Below are 19,659 nucleotides of genomic sequence, written 5' to 3'. Positions count from 1 at the left end.
CGCCCACGGTAATGGAATCAATTTGCCGCCGATACCTTCACAAACCTAATCATGTTTTAACGATCGATTAGGTACTTGAAGCAACATTTTGAGAAAAAAAATGGTTGTCTGTAAAGTCGGTTTACTGACGATAGTTGAACGTGACAACAAAGGCCGATTGTGCTTCTTTGTCGCTTGTTCCGCGCTCTCGCTTGCACTTCAAGCCTTACATGGAACGCCTCAGAGCGAGGTAACGCCGCATGAGTCATGTTTTTTCGTGCGTGCAGCCGGCTCTATCGAATTATAAGACGTTGTCACGTCAAAATTGAAAAAATATATCTACCTACTTACTAGGACTTTAAAAATACTAAGTATCTTCCGTGATAAGGAGATCCGTAGCAGAACCAGAGTAACGACATATGTATTGTAGGTCAACGAGTTGCGAAGCTGAAGTGGCAATGGGCAGGGCGCATAGTTTGAAGAACTGATAGACGTTGGGGTCCCAAGGAGCTAGAATGGCGATCTCGCACCGCAAAGTGCAGCGTTAGAAAACCCCCCGCTTATATTATTAAGCCTCGATAGCTCAACGGTTAAGGAGCGGACTGAATTCCGAAAGGTCGGCGGTTCAAACCCCACCCGTTGCACTATTGTCGTATCAACTCCTGGCACAAGCTTTATGTTTAATTTGACGGGAAACGTGAGTATTAGTCATGATTAGTATGGCTAATATTCTTTTTGTAAAAAAAATAAAAAATATACGACATCAAACGAGTCGCTGGGAGGCGCTGGATTTATGCGACGCAAGACCGTGTCGTGTGGAATGGAATCCACACGCCATGGTTTTGAATGAGGAACTCCCTACAGGACCATTGCGAGTATATCCAACTTCATCGGTCGATAATGATGATGATGATCCCCAAAATAAACCAAAATCTAAAGAAACTGTCAAATGTGCCATACAATACTAACCAGCTTAGGTAGTCATTATGGTCGTAGTAGAGTATGTAATATTCACCATCATCATCATTATTAGATGATGGTGGTAGATACGATGACGTATGGAGCAGAAACGTGGACACTGACAGTTGGCTTCGTCCACAAACTAAAGGTCGCTCAGCGCGCTATGGAGCGAGCTATGTTGGGTATCACTCTCAGGGATAAAATCCGGAACGAAGAAATTCGCAGAAGAACAAAAGCGACCGACATAGCTCAAAGGATTAGCAAGCTGAAGTGGCAATGGGCAGGTCATGTCTGTCGTAGAACCGACGGCCGATGGGGCAGACGTGTTCTGGAGTGGAGACCGCGTACGGGTAAGCGCAGTGTGGGACGACCTCCTGCCCGCTGGACCGATGACCTGAAGAAGGTGGCGGGGAGCGGGTGGATGAGGAAGGCGGAGGACCGTGTTTGGTGGCGCGCTCTTGGAAAGGCCTATGTCCAGCAGTGGACGCATACAGGCTGATGGATGGATGGATGGATCATTATTAGAACAGGTCTCCTCGAATGAGAAGGGTTTGGCCATAGTCTCCTACGCTGGCCAAGTGCGGATTGACTTTACACACCTTTGAGAACATTATGGAGAACTCTCAGGCATGCAGGTTTCCTCACGATGTTTTCCTTCACCGTTAAAGTAAGTGATATTTAACTGCATTTAAAACGCACATTATTATTCCGAAAAGTTAGAAAATGGTCTCTTTAACTGAGTTAAACCTTTTTTTTTCTCCGTACAAACCCCAACAGCTTAGTTATTTTGCGGAGTTGCGTAAATACATTTCCAAATAGGCGCGAAACAAGGCAGCGAAGATTTAATAAAACAGAGATTAAGTCCCAAGGGTAAGCCGGTTAAATTTACTCCAAAACGCGCCGAGGCAATTTGCTGACAACATCCAAAGAAACGTTGCGGTTTCCTCGAGGCAAATTGGATTAGATGTTTTAAACTAGATGCTTACATTTACATACATATAACGTTTGCGTCACGATTATGTAAATATCCTTCTTTTATATATCTTACACCTTAAATCTTCTAGGCAAGTGCGCCCCAAACAAGGCCTCATCGTTGCATTTTATTCGGCAAATCTTGCAATATCAAAAGTATCGCAAATATGCTTTCTTCAATTTTAAAATGACGTAATTAAAACTTCAGTTTGTTAAGATCAAATTGTATTCCTTAAAACCTGTATAAATTATCCCATTTTGTTCAGAAATGTAGTTAAAAACATTACTATTTTCAACTTGTTTTGTAATTCCCGACTTATGGACTAATCAAACTCGGTGTATAATTTTGTAGACATGTTCTAGAAACTAATGTCTGTTTCTCGTTTGTCAGATTTCCGTAAAAATAACTAGTTTTAAAATAACACGGGCTTAATGTATGTAAATTCTTGAGACCGTGTAACTTTAAAAGTGAATATTTTAACGGAAATCCAGAAAATCACAAATATAGATCATATAGATATTAGTTTCTACGACGTATCTACAAAATTTCATTGAGTTTGATTCATGATTAGTAAGTAGTTGGTAGGTATAATACGTACAAAATGACTTCTCACGCGCCATTTAACTTAATGTGTCAAATAATATCATGTCAAACATGATCATTGCATAAAGAGGTTTTCGCTTGACTAAATCATGATTCATGCCTGATATAAAGCACTAATGAGGTCTAAGATGGAAGGCGCTTACCTAGAATAGGAGATGCTACTTGCTTTGAAGTTACCTACTCAAGCTTGCTACTACTACCTGCCTTATTAAGCTACCTACCTTGGCAATAACATAATGCACATTCTATGCACATTGATGTGACCTAGTAATTATAAAACTAATAACTAAACTGTTTTAAAAAAACAGCAAAAAAATAAGAATTCGAATCGCTTCAAGTAAGATCACGTGAATGGTGAACAAAAACAAAGTTTTCTTTAAGTATCGCTAAGAATGCTTTTAAACGAAGATTTTTAAAAGTTGGAGTTTAGTTTAGCTGTTGCTCAGTGATCAGTCGTGCTTTTTTCTACAAAGCTGTGTTAAAATGTAGAGGTCTACGCAGAGCGTAGCTCGTGCTACGTGCGTAGCAATGGCCAGCGCAAACAGGCGGAGTGGGGGTTTTGATTCGAGTCGTTTTGATAACCATATTGTATGTTCTTAATTTCACCTAACCTAACCATTACTGACTTTCGATTCCAGGCACTAGGGCGCACCTCTATAACTTTTTGGGCTGTTATGCAATTAAATATCACTTTGCTAAATCGTGAGAAAACCTGCATGCCTGAGAGTTCTCCATAATGTTCTCAAAGGTGTGTGAAGCTTGCCAACCCACACTTGGTCAGACATTGTCAATAAGTAATCACACTATAATATTATAAAGGCGAAAGTTTGTATGTGTGTGTGTGTGTGTGTGTGTGTGTGTGTGTGTGTGTGTGTGTATGTTTGTTACTCCTTCACGCAAAAACTACTGGACGGATTTGGCTGAAATTCAGAATGGAGATAGATAATATTCTGGATTAGCACATAGGCTACTTTTTATCCCGGATAACCAAAGAGTTCCCACGGGATTTCGAAAAACCTAAATCCACGCAGACGAAGTCGCGGGCGTCAGCTAGTTGATAATATAATGATAGATTCCTTTAATGTAGAATGCTTTATCCAATAGTACTATATAATATATATTATAATAGGCTATATAATACAAGTATTAATTCAAAGTGGTGAAAATAAAATGGCACCAATAAAATATATAATTTTAGCAATTTATTTCTTCCTTAAATTTCAAAAAGCAACCTCGGGCGCGAGAGCCTCTTTAGTATTCGCAATAAGAAGTTTTATGCGAGCGTATTTCTTGCGAGGCGAAAAATATTATTTTAATGGACTTTTTATTTACTTTGAAAAGTATGTTTTCATAATGTAATAGGAATAGGTATGTAGTAGGTATCTATACAAGGTGTAACCAGAACAGAACGCTAGCAAAAACGTAGGGTTATTATCACACTACCTAAACACAATCCAATGCCAATAACCATTTGCCTTACTCTGTAGCTTTTCTGATTTAGGATTTTTCAAACCCGCAACGTATAGCGTGCCAAATTCAGGTCAATGCCCCACATACAACGTGGCATTGATTCCAAGTGGCTTATTAACGTAACGTTCATTGACGTCTAGCGTCAGTCAGATGTTTTATTTGCAATATAGCACTTTTAAAAAATACAGGATTTTTAATTGTTGTTTTGCGTGTTTTTTTTGGCATCTTATCAGTAATCATCGTGCTATCACCTGTCTTAATTTTTGCTAGCGTTTTGGTTACACCTTACATACTTAATTTTAATAGTCCGTTTATTTGGGTCTCAGGTGCTATAGACACTAGCACATTATTTACGCGTGACTTCGTCAGAGGACCTTGAATCCCTCCGACCTTGAGCCCCTCTGACCTTGAATCCCTCCAACCTTGAGCCCCTTCGACCTTGAACCCTTCTGACCTTGAATCCCTTTGAGCATGAATACTTCTGAACTTGAGGGCCTCTGACCTTGAGCCCCTCTGACCTTGACGATTGTATTTGCGATGAATCACCTTGCAAGTTGTGTGCACGAAGCGTCACAGAACTTTTTTGAAGTCGGTTAAAAATAAATAATTTGAATTTCAGATTTTACAATAAATCCAGATATAAAATTTTTCAATAAGCAATCTCTCAACAAACCGCAACACAGCACTCATGATATTACTTCGAAACCTACATACACTTGTAATATCCCGAGATCGCGAGGGAATCCACGGTCTACATACCGCGCCGCACGTCACATGCATTTGTAGATTAGGCTGCGCTGACCTACATCCGTGCCAGCCTGTGCCCCTTCATAACATTTGTAGCAATCACCATTATTTAAAGTCAAAGTCAAAATCATTTATCCAAAGTAGTTACTAATGTACACCTTTTATTGGTCGGAGCTGTTAGATTTGAAACATGATAATTAAATTATTATTAGTGGTGATAATAATTAATTACGTAAACTTAAAACTAAAGCTACGAGGTCAAGTCTGAGAAGAGCCCACAACAAACTCAGCCGGGTATTCTTTTTTTTATTATTACCACTTCACAAAATCACTTATAGTACTTATTAGAACTATCAAAGCTGTTTGGCAACTCATTCCCAAGCATCATTCAAAGATTCCGTATATTTCGAGGTATACCTCGAAAGGAAAATCGGAACCCTTATGGGATCACTTTGTTTTTTGAAAATTGATTCTTAGGTTTCATTGATTCTTAGAAATCATTTTATTAAGTATATTATAGTTTTGATAAAATCCGGGACCAACAGTTCACATACTCTCCCAGGCACGAAGGAAATGAAAAAGCCAAATTCGGACCTCCAGAGTCAGCCCCCTATCCAGTTAACGACTTGGATCAACGTGCTTAACAATCGCAATCGATTGTAATGTAATGTGATATCATAGAAATAGGAAGTACTTATTAGTAGTATTTATTTACTCAGATTAAAAAGTGCAAATCTAAACTTCTAAGGGCTTTTCGTTCGGCTTAAACTAAAGTAATGACCAACAGTACACCAAACGCAATCCTTTTAAACAACACCCAATTGGAATATGTAGACTCATACTTATATCTCGGAAAACAAGTTTCATTCAGCCCTAGGAGCGGAGAAGAAGAAGTGGAGAGACGAATAAATATAAGCTGGAATAAATACTGGACACAAAAGGAGATAATGAAAGGGAAATATCCACTAAACCTAAAAAGAACAGTTATAGACACATGTATACTTCCCTGCCTCACCTATGCCAGTCAAACGTGGGTTTTCACTAAGAATATTAAAAATAAAGTCGTAACATGCCAAAGGGCAATGGAAAGAAGTATTCTAAATTTACGGAAAATACAGAAGGTAAAAAGTGAAGAAATAAGAAGAAAGACAAAACTAACGGACGCTCTAACACACGCTCTAAAGCTAAAATGGAAGTGGGCAGGACATGTCTCGAGAATAACGGATGACCGATGGACTTTACAAACAACTATATGGCCAGGGCCAAAAGGCAAGAGGAAAGTAGGTAGACCAAAATCGAGATGGTCTAACGATATAGTACAGATAGCAGGGAAGAATTGGCTTAAAACAGCAAAAAGCAGAGAGAAATGGCGGGAACTGGAGGAGGCCTATACCCAATGAGGGGCCCTTATCAAAACAGAATTATAAATACGATTATATATAAGTAAATATGTAAAAAAATAAATTTGTAAATAACTACTAATTAACTAACACATAAATAAACATAACTTACACACATAAATACACACGCATACTTTTATACAATACGCTTATACGCTTACACAACACACACACACACACACACACACACACACACACACACACACACACACACACACACACACACACACACACACACACAACGATTAACATACTAACAAATAAAATAGGATAGACATTAGAATAGATTAAATTAATTCGAAACTATATATGTAAATACTAGTAATTGATAAGGAAAATAAAGGCTTAATAATAATAAAAAGGGCTTTTCGAAAAATGGATTAGGATAGGTAAAGTTTTGGATTTTAAAACATGTGTTAGGAATAGATAGTTTATTTCATTATGTTATAACATGATTTAACAATAATAATTATTTAAAATATTACATATATTATTACATTTTGCTCCTAACATTGCTTTTCAAAAAGTCTACGCCCATTCTGACAGCATCCATCGCGGTTCCCGGGGCGCACATCACACCGTAACCACCATGCCCGTAGCAGTGGACTACTTTCACACCGTCCACGAACTCTGGTTCCACCCTTACAGGCACTCTATGTGGTCTAAAACCAACTCTATGTGCGACGATTTCTGCTGTCCCCAAAGCCGGCAAAAGTTGGCAACAACGTTCCATTATGGCTGCCGAATCGTATTTACAAACCTCTTTATTGTAACTGTCGTACTGGCGTACACCTCCTAGTGTAGCGACGCCGTCCAATCCAGGAATGATGTAAGTATCGTAGTCCCCATAAAAAGCCATTTTCAACCAAGGCGCTTTAACTTTTATAACCTGTCCGCGCAAAGCCACCAAATCATGGTCACCGCACAACATCTTCGCGCCCAAACCCGTGCAATTGAAAACCAAATCAAATTTCGAACGTAGTGACGCGAAAGAGTCGATCTTCTTCACATCGATTTTGCCACCCTTTTCAATAAACGATTTCTCCACCCACGGCAAGTATCTATCGCAGCCAATTTTTATCGTCGAGAAATATGAGCCGTATTTCCATCTTTCGCCGCATAATTTGAGCTCATCTTTTTCGACAGATCTGTAAATAGGCACCAAGTCTTCGATTAGGTGGTTCCGGGTGACGAAGTAATTTTCTTTTGAAAATATATAGGTCGATAAGGGCATGAGACCGGCTAGGGGTGCTTCGGAGGTCTTTAGAATATCCTGCCAAAAATACCACGAATTGTTTATCCATTTTTTTGTAATTTCTTTGGAAGGGCCTTTGAAACTTGTGCCTGGTCTAAAGATCCCTGCCGCGACGCAACTAACTGTGTCTTCTGTGAACGTATCAGCAATTATGGTGATATTTGTGTTTCTCAACTCTTGCTGTAGTATCTTAGCCACTGTCATACCAATCACGCCGGCCCCGATCACCGCTATCTTTGGACTTTTGTTATCCATGTTTATCTGTAACAATAAATGTTTTGTTTATACATAATTAATTATTACTACACTTACTACTTAGACCCGATACTGATAACTTGTAATAATATTCCACATTGCAATGTTTTGACGTTATCTTCTTATTAATTCGGTGTTGCCTACCGAAAATCATTTATATCGCTGTTAACATAACATATTATATACATAGCTTAGATACTTTTATAGGTATGTTTTTAATAGTACCTATATAAATAGGTACCTTTTCCAAACAAATTCCTATTACAAAGGTGTCTTTGTAGGTACTCCTAAAATGCTGTTTACAAGCCTACCTGAAAAAGGCAAAAGATTTGCGGAAAATCTTAGTATAGTTCGCGACAGAAATCAGGATATGAGGCGAGGGGGGTGCCCGGATTGCCATGTCGACCTGTCGCGAGCTAATAAGTACCTACGTATTTATAAAACTACTACATACTGGCTGTTTTAAATTAGGACACTTTATAAATGACAATCGGAAAAGTTAATTAAACACATGACATCAACACAATGCTACGTTTGTTTTTGATATTATCACAATTTACTAAATAAGTACAACAGAGAGAGAGGTTTAGAGCCTCGATAGCTCAACGGTTGAGGAGCGGACTGAATTCCGAAAGGTCGGCGGTTCAAACCCCACCCTTTGCACTATTGTCGTACCCACTCTGGCACAAGCTTTATACGCTTAATTGGTGGGGAAAGGGGAGTATTAGTCATGATTAGCATGGCTAATATTTTTATTAAAAACAAAACAGTATAATATAACATGATTATAATAATTACATTATCATTTAATAATAATAATAATAAGTAATTTCAAAATCCATGCATGCCACTAAGTAGGTACTTACATTTAAATAAAAACAAGTTAATAATTAATTTGTATCTCGCTTTTCACTATTAATCGAGTCTGATTTTGAACTAGAAATCAGAACGTCACAAACTCTAGCAAAATAAACTCTCCCACTGTGAAGTGGAACTCTCCCGTCACAGTTCACACGTCCAAGCCGCGGGCGTGATAGGTACACTAATAATAATAATATTATGTAGTATGTACCTTTATTAAGAACTAGCTGATGCCCGCGACTTCGTTCCCGTGGATATAGGTTTTTCAAAATCCCGTGGAAACTTATTAATTTTCCGGGATAAAAAGTAGCATAATCCAGGGTATAATCTAACTCCATTTCAAACAGCCAAACTCGTCCAGTAGTTTTTACGTGAAAGAGTAACAAACATCCATACATCCATCCATCCAGACATACAAACTTTCGCATTGATAATATTAATAGGATAGTTATTATATTTTATCGTGAGAGATAATTTTATCTACGTAGGTTGGTATAAATAACATTAATTTAAACTGTGAAGATAGTGCGTAGGTATTTATTATAATTTTACAACAATAATGCACATGAGTCATTGACTCAAATCTCATTAAAGAATTGGGGGAATAGTTCATATTCTTTAATGAAATTAACAATGCGTGAAACCTTGCTAATTTCTATTAAGTAGTTTATTTTAGTTAACATCTTTACTCGAAGTTTAGGAAATATAGAGCATGATATACCTACAAAAATTAATGATGTAAAAATACACTATCGATAATAATTTTCGTACGGTACTATCTACTATCAGCCTAGGTACACTTATTCTCTAAGTTGTTCCAGTAATTGTTCAAAAACTAAGCGACAAATCGATTTATCTCTCAAATGCCTTGAAAAATCCTCACATGACTTTGTAGGCTTGGTAGTATTAAAATAGAGTTATTTACTAACTAATCATGTATAAATTTTTACTAATCATGTACCTATACTCACAGGTATATTTTTCATAAGTACCTAATTATAATTTTATGTCTTTATTTTCTTTAAAATATTGATTTCTACGTTTTGCAAACATTAACATAGTTAGGTTTAAACGCTGATTTGAACGGGTAAAACATCGCACATCTCGCTCTTGAGTATGTATGTTGAGCCCTAAATGTAGATTGAAATAGTGCTCTCACACACAGTTACTGACGTGAAACTGAAGAGAGCACTCTTAACTTTAAAATTATGATAGGTATTAAGCTCTTAAATATTTTAAAATGCTAATTTTTAAGGACGCTTGTTCTTACCGGCAGTGAAAATAGATTTGTTTTATTTTTACAGAAACCCGCCCACAACGCAAAAACTACAATCAGCTGGCGTCAAATGAAAAACTTGACAACAGACAAATTGAAGACATCCACATAGAAGACGCTGACGTAGATTCAGATGCGAGCAGTACTGACTTGGAGGAGCGAGACACGCGGAACGTTTGCCCGCCTTGTGCGCATGACCGATACAACAACAACATTCGTCGGCACGCCCATGACGATTTCAGTGACGATACGGATTATGGTAAGAAAGAATCTTATAAATTAAGTAATTATAAATAAAGATAACAATTTTACATTCTTATTAAAACAAAATATTTATGTAGCAAATTAATTAAAAATATCGATATATTTATTTACCGATTCCGTACCAAAAAGGCAATCACTAAACATCACAGCTGTCAAGTGACAACTTGGAAGAAAATTGTTGTTGTATGCTGTCAGCTGTCATACTGACATAATATTGTAAATTGTAAAGTCGACGGAACTTTGTTCTTGTGACTAATAATTTTTGAGTTTGTGTTTAATTCTCGACTTTGATTCGCGAAAAAACGTGAATTTATCGAATAACACATATAACAGTGCAAAATGGCGAACCTAAAGTCGGATTTGGATGAATACTTGCTACAAAACGAGAGTCGTCGGAGTTACAAAATCAGTTTACCATTCTCGACTCCTAGTTTTTTCTCTAGAAGTAATGAGGAAACTCCCACTAGCAGTACCAGCTCAACCGGAACTTGGTTTGAGAACGTACAGAAAGAATACTTTACCTTGGTGAGTAAGATGCTTGTTTTGTATACAAATGTTTTGAACAATATTGTTTTGTCATGATAGCTTCGGTGTTTTGAGTTGTTGAATCCATAGCAAGAGTCACGGGTTCGAATCCTAGGCAGATACCTAATAGTTTTCTGTAGAAACTTATGCTTGTACCTACTAAATAATACCCGCAACGTCGTTCGTGTTGATTTAGGCCTTAGGGCTTTTTTAAAACCCCATGGCATCATTTTGATTTTTCGGAGGAAATGCATGTCCGTGTCTGGGATGCAAGCTACCTTTGTCCAAATAGAAGATGACAGCAATTTAATGTCCACATGAATTTAGTTTTTTCAAAAATCCTGAGGAAACTTGATTTTCCAGGACAAAAATGGTTATGTCTGTCCTGGGATGCACGCTATCTCTGTACCAAAAAGTCAACCATGGCCTAGTGGTCGAAGACACCCCAAGCTCAATACCCAGGGGAGACGCAGGTTCAAATCATGCTGGTTCCGCAATTTTTAATAATGTATTTGAAACAATTTAGATAGATAAGTATGTATTTTGAATATTTCAGAGTCGCACACAAAGGTTTATGGGATTTGGCATATGCTTGTCGCTGGGAGTTCTCTGCTTCATCCTGTCGTTCTTATACATACCATTCTTACTCTTACAAGCCAGGAAATTTGCTCTTCTGTTCACATTGGGAAGTGTCTTCTTCATATTTAGGTAAGTTGATAAATAACTAACTGACCTGCCCCAGTTTCACTCAGATAGAATTTGTCTCTTAAATGCTAACTATTTTATTTTTATTAATTAGGTTCACTTACAGCTACTTACATTAAACATTTAAAATAGTACATAATCTAAACTTATTTGCTTAATGTAGTCACTATTTACAAGTGAACACAACATTTACAACAACAAAGTTACAAAAAAAAATATAATAATAATAGGTACAACGATGATAATTAAGTATGACAACTATAACTATGAAAACTCTTTGATTTTTTGGGAATAAAAATAGCCCATATCCATTTCCAGGATGCAACATATAATGACTGTAATTGCCTTATAGTGACTGTAGAGTATTGATCCATTAGATATCTAAAATCATCTCTATTAAAACTAATGACTCATTTTATTCTTTGCAGCTTTAGTTTTCTCTACGGACCTTGGGCACATATGAAGTCACTGTTTTCCAAGGAGCGAGCGATCACAACACTATTATACGGGTTTACTTTAGTAGCAACACTATATTGTGCACTGCACTTGCAGAGTACTGCGCTAACAATCATCTGTGCAGTTGCACAAGTCCTTGCACTCATGTGGATGATGCTGGGTTCCATTCCCGGGGGATCATCTGGCGCGAGGGTCTTCGGAAGCATGTTCAAGTCCTCAGTATCAAATACTTTGCCTATTTAACAGAGAATTCAACACATTTTTTTAATGTGTGGTCGCCTGTACTATTTTTAAGATTTTTTTGTATATTTTCTTTTCTTTAATGTTAGGCTATAACTTATACTTTTGAAATATTGGAAGTAATGATATGTTATAAAATAATATGATTTATTGTGGCTAAGAGGTAAAAGAGTTGTGAGTCTAATAAACTGCATTCTCAGGCCATCAACTCACACTCACTTTAAATTATTGTATTTCAACTTGTAATATAAAAATTGTACCTATTTTCAAAAATGTAAATTCTTATTAGTGTTTGTTGATTTTGTTTAAATTTACTTAAGAATTAATAAAGTCAGTAAAATTAATTTAATTCAAGCAAAAAATTTTGTTACTGGTACAACTTTACAGGTATGAAAGTCAATTAATAGTACAATTGATTTTTAGATCAATTAAGTGAAGTAAATTATCAAAAATATCAGCGATAAGTACATCTTCATGCTTTGTGCATACAAATTTTTAAATTAAAAAGTAGAAAAATGGACTTATCACTCTTTACCTCTCAGCTACCTATATGCTCAATAGCACATATTCACTGAATAAAATAATCACAGACTTGCAATATTTATGTAACTTGTTATGATACGAGATTGCATAAAAAAGCCATTATTTTTGACATCATTTAGCGTAAACTGTCATGGTAGCTATTTCATCATTTAAGGCTGGCTTACATTATACCAGTTACTGGATACAATACGATCAATCTTACGCCCAAGTACTGTACGCCTTCCTGTCCAGCTGTGTAACAATCATTTATGACTGCACATTGCTATCTTATCGCATGATGTCAAAACCTACATGGGGAAGGTAAGGAACAAGATCGCACGCATATTATATAAATAAAGCCTTAAGAAAATTCATGTCAAGATATAAAAATATAGACATAATACTATAGTATATGTATTTACCAAAAACGGATTGGAGGCAAATGGAGGATACAAAAAGATAATTTTTATTAAATTACCTTTGACTTGATTTTATTCACTTTGGATACTATATTGTACATTCAGTACTATGTACAGGCGTCAGAGTGCTCAGTAGTGGGCGGGTGGGTCGACGGTGAATACAATGCTGGATATATGAACTGGAATGATGTAAACCAAGCTTCTATAAAATGGGACTCAATTTTATGTAGACAAATCACTTGAGTTTTAAGTATTACATAATCGATATAGGTGTTTAAGTATATCTAAACTATACAAGTAATTACATTGTACTTGGACTTTACTAAAAATCATCTTACTTATAAAAAAACTTTAAATTATCGATTATAGAAATAAAATTGCCTACTATGTCTAATTATCTATAAGTTATTCTAAAATAATTATTATATATTTCATGATAGTAAATAACGAAGTGCATTATTTATAGCTTAATCAAATATCTTTATGCATTTAAAATTGGGGCCCGTGCAAACACGTACCTACATCAATGTACGTACATCAATGTTTGCGCGGATCCTGAGGCCTTAATATTAATAATTATTCATTATATTTCCTAACTTTAAGTATACCATTTCACTGAGACGGCTCGTGTTGTAAGACGTGAGTATGGGAAAGTGACAGTTGACGTTAGTTAGTTTTTTATATCGGATGCGTAATCGCTGTAAGGGCCGGCGCACATATGGCGGAGCGCAGCGCAGAGCATGCCCGCGAAGTTTTCTAATCGCGTGGCACATTACGCGAATTTCTATCTGAGAATGCGCGAACACACGCGGAACTGCGCGAGTATCCGCACGGATGCACAATTGATTTTAGATGTTATTTCAATGACGACAATGTCGATAATACTTTGCCTGTGAAAAATGCTCTGCGCTGCGCTCCGCCATATGTGCGCCGGCCCTTAGAGCAATTACGCATCCGATATAAAAAACTCGGATATTACGCACTAATCCGATCTCAGATCCATATCCAAGCTATTCAGTGGACATCTTTGACATATCTACGTCATACGTCCGATTTGAATCCGGGGCACATCCGAGATATTGTCACGGATGAAAGAGAGATATCAAATAACGAATCTGTCAATCTAGTGACAAGAAGATGGCGCTGTTTCAATTCCATACAAAACGCAGTTAACTTTTACGCGATCGAATAGGTTAAAAATCTCCCACTAGGCACACTGATGTAGGACGTAAGCCACCATACAAATGGTTCTATGACTACTTCGGGATGTATTTTCACAGACCCGGATGAGTGCGCGACTCCGTCTCAGTCATTGCACCTATACATGTACCTACTTATCACTACAACGCACAATTTTCTATTGTAACTACTAATTTTCAAGGAGTCACACTAGCTGTGGGTGTGACTTGATGGGAAAAAAAAATTGGATTCCCAACGAGTCACACTGTTACACGCTTGGGTGTGACTCTTTGGGAACCCATCCTTTATAACTATTTATATCTTATAAACTATTTTATACTTAAGGCTATCGTTGTCAACGATCCCCCGTCGATTTCCTACGTATGATATTATTGTTCTTATCTCTATCTGCCCTGGTTCGTGCATTCTCGGTTCCTAGATCGGTACATTTGTGATAACCAATTGAAATTGCTGTGATTGGCTGAATTTACCATGTTCTTGCTGCGACAGTGAGTTTGAGCCACTAGCGGAACAATGTTAGCCGGTCAGAAATGATTGCAATTAGTCAACCTGTTTGACGTCCGTGTTCTGTTTTCAATTACAAAAAAGAAAAAATTGTTGTTGCAATCATCAATTTTAGCAAATAGTGAAAGAGAGTCGGCCAATCAGAGGTCACAACTACCGTCACACTTTCTGTCACACTATGGCAGTAGGCATACCGAGTAATGAAAACAATTTTTAAATTCTGTCTAGGAAGTAGTAGGGTTGCCACCTGCCTCTTTTTGATTTACAGGCTACCACCATCAAAAATACGGGGTTTAGATTTGAAGAAATTTGAAAATTTGAAGTATTTAAAGAAATAGGCGGTGGTTCTCTCTGAAATGCATGGAAAGCCTATTTAGATATTTCAGTTTATTTGTAAGTTTTGTATTTTTTCTCCGTATGTTGCCGTGTCTTGATTGGTGAACTGTGTTTGCAATGTGGTTTTAAATAAAAGATTTATTTATTTAAATAGCTTTTAAAAACTCTTAAGTTTTGTAAAGCAAAATGTTATACATTTCATGCATACAATCTTTTCATTTTAACTTAAAATTACATTTAATTTGTAATTCCACCTTCACAGTATCAATACTATGGCCGTAGCCAGGAATCGATTGCGGGAGAGGTTTTATCAGGGCCGGAACTGAATCCTGTCATGAGGAAAAAAACATTCGCTCAAGTTTATGGGCTAATTACCTGGTTAGTGGAATTTCGCCTTTCAATTTGACAGTGAGATAAAATACAACAATAAAAAATCGCGAGCGCAGTGAGCGTAAGTGTTTTTGGTTCAATACAGAAAAAATTAAAGTGAAAGGGAAACGAGTTTAGCCATAGCAAGATTATATTTTTAAAGCTTCCTATCCATACTAATATTACGAATACGACAGTATATCTATTTGCCTATCTATTTGTTACCCTTTCACGGCCCATCTTCTTTACCAAAATTTTGGTACTTACTATTCAGAGGTAACTTGCATCCCAGACATTTTTTTTTAGGCGGCTTTTTAGCCCGGAAAATCCCCCACGGAATTTTTAAAAATCTAAATTCATGCAAACGAAATTGCGGGGTTTACACCAAGTAATACAAATTCAAAGCGCGAGTGAAGTGACCGCGAAATGTTTGATATATTTCCAAAAAAAATTGGTAAGCAAATGCAAGAAATAGTGTAAGTATTATTTTAGGCTTAGGTTTTTGACGGCTTCCCAGGCGCAGTCGCCATTTCTAAATTTCTGGTCTGATGGGAGGCTTCGGTCATGGCTAGTTATATGGTTACTATGGCCCTAACGGCCAAGAAATTAGACTGCATCATCACTTACCACTAGAAAAGATTAAAGTCACGGGCTAACTTGTATAAAAAAGGCTTACATCCTCAAACCAAGCCCCGCTGCCTTGGCTACGACCATGATCAATATCGAGTGGGTTTCGGCTACGCATTGCCGCAAAAGGAAAATATTCTTTCTACTGGACATAACGTCAGTGTTTGATTTCGCCAGCCAGCTCCTGCTGAATTTGTAAAAAACCGGCCAAGTGCGAGTCAGACCCACGCACCGAGGGTTCCGTATTCGGGTATTTTTTCCGACATTTTACTCGAGAAATCAAAAACTGTTATGCATTAAAAAAATATGCATAAAAATAAATAAAAATCTGTTTTAGAATGAACAGGTAAAGCCCTTTCAAATGATAACCCACTTGATATATGTAGTTATCTTACTTTGAAAATTGAAAATACTAATATTTGTTCATGAGCACATGACAGACGGATAGAAGGACAGATGGACAGACGGACAGACAGAAAGACTGACAGACTGACAGACAACGGAGTGATCCTATAAGAGTTCTTTTTTGCTTTTGAGTTACGGAACCCTAAAAATATTTAGTTTTATTTGCCCCGTATTTTATTTTCATAATTACAGGTTTCTGTATCCTGAAATACGGGGTAACTAGTAAAATACGGGGCCTCTGGCAACCCTATTCGGAAAACACTGTCACATTCAAGTTAATGTCAAATATTTTGTTTTCAATTACAGAAAGCTGCATCAATCATTATTACAATATTTTCTTTATTGTGATTGGCTGAAATTTTGAGTTTGAGCCAATAAACAGACTGTTTGCCAATTAAACGCCATAACAATATAAATGCCAGAAAGTTTAACCAAATAAAACAAACTTAATGAGAACCTAGTGAGAATGCAAACGGCACACAATTTATAATACATATTATGTTAGTCGTATATAATAGATATTATAGTAGTCGTTCACTTTGGTAATAGTCAGATTGTCATCAGTAAAATTGATATTGGTTGATGTATCGTAAATTATTGTTTCGGTGACAAATATTTTTATTATCTATTTATCTTTGAACAGAATGGAATAGAATGAAATGGAATGGAATACAATGATAAATTTTTATTCCTGTAAACTTTTAGGTAACAAAGTGTTTTTGGATGGTCAGAAAAATTTACCACTGGTTCGGAATGCCGTTCCTACGTTTTCTAGGGTTTCGTACCTCAAAATGAAAAACGGAACTCTTATAGGATCACTTTGTTGTCTATCTGTCTGTCTGTCGTGTGTGTCAAGAAAACCTCTAGGGTACCCGTTGACTCAAAACCATGAAATTTGGCAGGTAACCTAACTGCGTAATTTTGGGTAGTTTTTTTAATCGATAAAGAAAGTTTGCGACATTGTTCAATAAAAAATTTGGATTCCAACTCCTCAATCCTGATGTTGCAGGGGACCTGACTACTAAAGCTAATGGGATTTAAAAAGTGTCGATTATTAATTGATATTGAAGGTATCTATACCAAGTAAACACTTTGTCGTTGACCTCAACCCTGATGCTGTAAGAAATTGCATTCCTAAATCCTGGTGATCCCTCGGGATTTGAAAAGGATCATCCGTTTAAATATTCTTACGTGATACAGAAACAAGTTGCATCCCGGGGACCGGCTATTACGGAGAGGCAACTTTTGTTCTGGGAAACGAAAGGATCGGGATTTTTAAAAACCTAAATCCACGCGAGCGAAGCTGTGGGCATTAGCTAGTTGTAAATATATTTAAAAGCTACTATAAGATAATAGATAAGGTACTTATTTCCTTATATTTTTATTGTATGGCAGCGCGCGGTTTTAAATTATAAATTGCACGTCCTGTCCTTTTCTGTAATACATTTTTCTCTCAATATCTACCGCTTTATCTCATAGCAAGAGTCCGTAAGACATAATACAGTAAAAATAGGCAAAATATACAATTTTTGCAGTTTCCACGTCAGTACCTGTCGAATTTTTCTAACAGTGTAAGCAGCAGAGCTGAGTTTACCATCAAGTGTTGATATGTGGGTGTTCCATCTAACATTATACCGAGAAACACGGGGTTCTCCTTTATTTTCAACATATGATTATTTATCAATGAACTTATGTCATTTAAGGTCCTGGTATTGGGCAGTGTGAATTCAACACACTTAGATTTCTTTGCATTTGGAAGTAAATTGTTAGCAATAAATCAGAGAGTGACCTGTGATATGGCATTACATATAGTATACATTGTCAAAAATTATAATATTAAAGCTGTGCGTATTGCGTGAGGAATAGGTTGCAAGAGAGTTGCAACTTGCAGGGTTTGATGCATGCGCTATTGCCAGCAAACATGAGACATATTTTTATCTACAGGCAACGTCTGAGTAGGTAACGCATACGTCTAACGCAAGTTGAAATGTACCAGTGTATTTAGTTAGACCTATCGACAAGTTTGGAGTTGGGTGCAGTCTAAATGTGGCCCGTGTGTTTAGACTGTCAGTTTCTGTCAGTTTCACGTGTCGTCCCCCGCACTTCACCACCCCGCTTGCACAAATCGAGACAGCACGAAATTTTCAAGATTTCTGGGTGTAATTTCTGGTTTTCGTAGTTCCCACACAATTATAACAATATAAAATATATAACGATAATTTTTTTACTACATAATATTCATTAAATTTTCTAGGTCTGTGGTTTTTCCAAATTTCATTAAATTGCTCCATTGTCTAGAAAAACGAGCACAAAGTTGGGCCTTTTTTTAAAGAAAAATACAAATCTTTGAGCCCCTGTAATTTTAAAACTACATATTATTAGAAAAATCTAAAACACCACAGACACAGATATTAGTTTCTAGACTATGTCTGCAAAATTTCATGGACTTTGGTTGCTTAATATTCAAATGAAATGGGAACTACGATTGTATGGAGTAAGTGACGGAGAGAGTCCTGTTAAACTTATTGCTTTATGAAAGTTGAAACTGTCCAGTAGTCGATGTCAAAGTATCGCCTAAAGGCAAAAATCATTTTTTTAACTTCTAATTTATTAGAGCCTCACTCAGTGTTCTAGGGTTCTATTAATTTATCTTGCCTTGATTTCATTTTGGGATCATCTAAATCTGTACCTACTTTAATTTTTTGTAGAAAAATCTTATCATATTTTTGCTGCGGAATGTTACTATTTTTATCTATTTAGGTTTAATAAAGATTCTGTGGTATTTAATTTTGTAATAAAATATTTAAATCTCAATAAGTACTTTTCATTTTATTGTCTTTATTATTTAAAGGTGCCCTTAGTAAAAAATTACCCATGCTTGAAGCGTTCCTGGCCTATAACTGTTAGTCTAAAACCCTACTGAGTTAATACAAAAAACTGCATCATTATCGATCCAGTAATTTTGAAGAAAATGGTTATGCACAGACAAAGGAACGCTGTACCATTTGAACTTGTAAATATATAAACATCCTATGGCCCACAGCTAGTGGTGTGGGATCGCAGCCAGTGGTATAGGCATTGGATAGTTATCTATTTAATGGCAGGTTATAATGAATAAAACCGGTCAAGTGCGAGTTGGACTAGCACACGAAGGGTGCCGTACCATCATATAAGATATACCTAACACCTTTATGTAGACCTCTGCAAGTTAATAACGGTCTGCGCCATCTATGACTCCACTATGTGATTTCCCGTGGGGACTCTTTGATTTTCCGGGATAAAAAGTAGCCTATGTGCTAATCCAGGAT

The 19,659-nt window shown here is 36.7% G+C and overlaps 3 protein-coding genes across 7 annotated transcripts in view; 2 read left to right on the top strand and 1 right to left on the bottom strand.

Annotated features, from left to right (window-relative positions):
* The window catches only part of LOC123868939, a 110,703-nt gene that overhangs the window by 89,855 nt on the left and 1,189 nt on the right, over positions 1–19,659 (top strand). The window contains exons 1-2 of one of the 2 annotated variants that reach the window (XM_045911637.1): positions 9,683–9,718; positions 9,808–10,038. In XM_045911637.1, coding sequence (XP_045767593.1) covers positions 9,712–9,718; positions 9,808–10,038 — 238 coding nt within the window. In that variant the 5' untranslated portion in view covers positions 9,683–9,711. Of the gene's footprint in view, positions 1–9,682; positions 9,719–9,807; positions 10,039–19,659 lie in introns of those variants that run through there. The other variant, XM_045911636.1, reaches the window with a different exon arrangement.
* LOC123868934 (D-aspartate oxidase) lies at positions 692–9,909 on the bottom strand. 4 transcript variants are annotated; one of them, XM_045911627.1, is made up of 3 exons: positions 8,509–8,673; positions 6,618–7,648; positions 692–702 (listed from the first exon to the last, which is right to left on the bottom strand). In XM_045911627.1, exon 2 carries the CDS (start codon positions 7,640–7,642, stop codon positions 6,626–6,628), a length of 1,017 nt encoding a protein of 338 aa, XP_045767583.1. In that variant the 5' UTR covers positions 7,643–7,648; positions 8,509–8,673; the 3' UTR covers positions 692–702; positions 6,618–6,625. The 4 variants fall into 4 exon arrangements, with proteins under 4 accessions (XP_045767583.1, XP_045767584.1, XP_045767582.1 ...); XM_045911628.1 differs by lacking the exons at positions 692–702; positions 8,509–8,673 and adding an exon at positions 9,774–9,909 and having other exon boundaries at positions 6,549–7,648; XM_045911626.1 differs by lacking the exon at positions 692–702 and having other exon boundaries at positions 6,549–7,648.
* On the top strand, positions 10,240–12,881 carry LOC123868938 (protein transport protein sft2). The gene is made up of 3 exons (XM_045911635.1): positions 10,240–10,568; positions 11,125–11,276; positions 11,702–12,881. The coding sequence occupies exons 1-3, from the start codon at positions 10,383–10,385 to the stop codon at positions 11,970–11,972; spliced, it is 609 nt and encodes a 202-aa protein (XP_045767591.1). The 5' UTR covers positions 10,240–10,382; the 3' UTR covers positions 11,973–12,881.

This window comes from Maniola jurtina, chromosome 10 (genome assembly GCF_905333055.1).
Source record: "Maniola jurtina chromosome 10, ilManJurt1.1, whole genome shotgun sequence".
Lineage (NCBI taxonomy): Eukaryota > Metazoa > Arthropoda > Insecta > Lepidoptera > Nymphalidae > Maniola > Maniola jurtina.
The sequence above is the reverse complement of the archived record's forward strand: the minus strand, read 5'-3'. Positions and strand labels throughout refer to the sequence as shown.

Excerpts from the sequence above, each read along its gene's own strand:
- LOC123868934 (XM_045911628.1), bottom strand. The coding sequence starts at position 7,642 with ATGGATAACAAAAGTCCAAAGATAGCGGTGATCGGGGCCGGCGTGATT.
- LOC123868938 (XM_045911635.1), top strand. The coding sequence starts at position 10,383 with ATGGCGAACCTAAAGTCGGATTTGGATGAATACTTGCTACAAAACGAG. Across the intron at positions 10,569-11,124 it reads AGAAAGAATACTTTACCTTG|AGTCGCACACAAAGGTTTAT; the intron begins GTGAGTAAGATG and ends TGAATATTTCAG. Across the intron at positions 11,277-11,701 it reads AGTGTCTTCTTCATATTTAG|CTTTAGTTTTCTCTACGGAC; the intron begins GTAAGTTGATAA and ends TATTCTTTGCAG.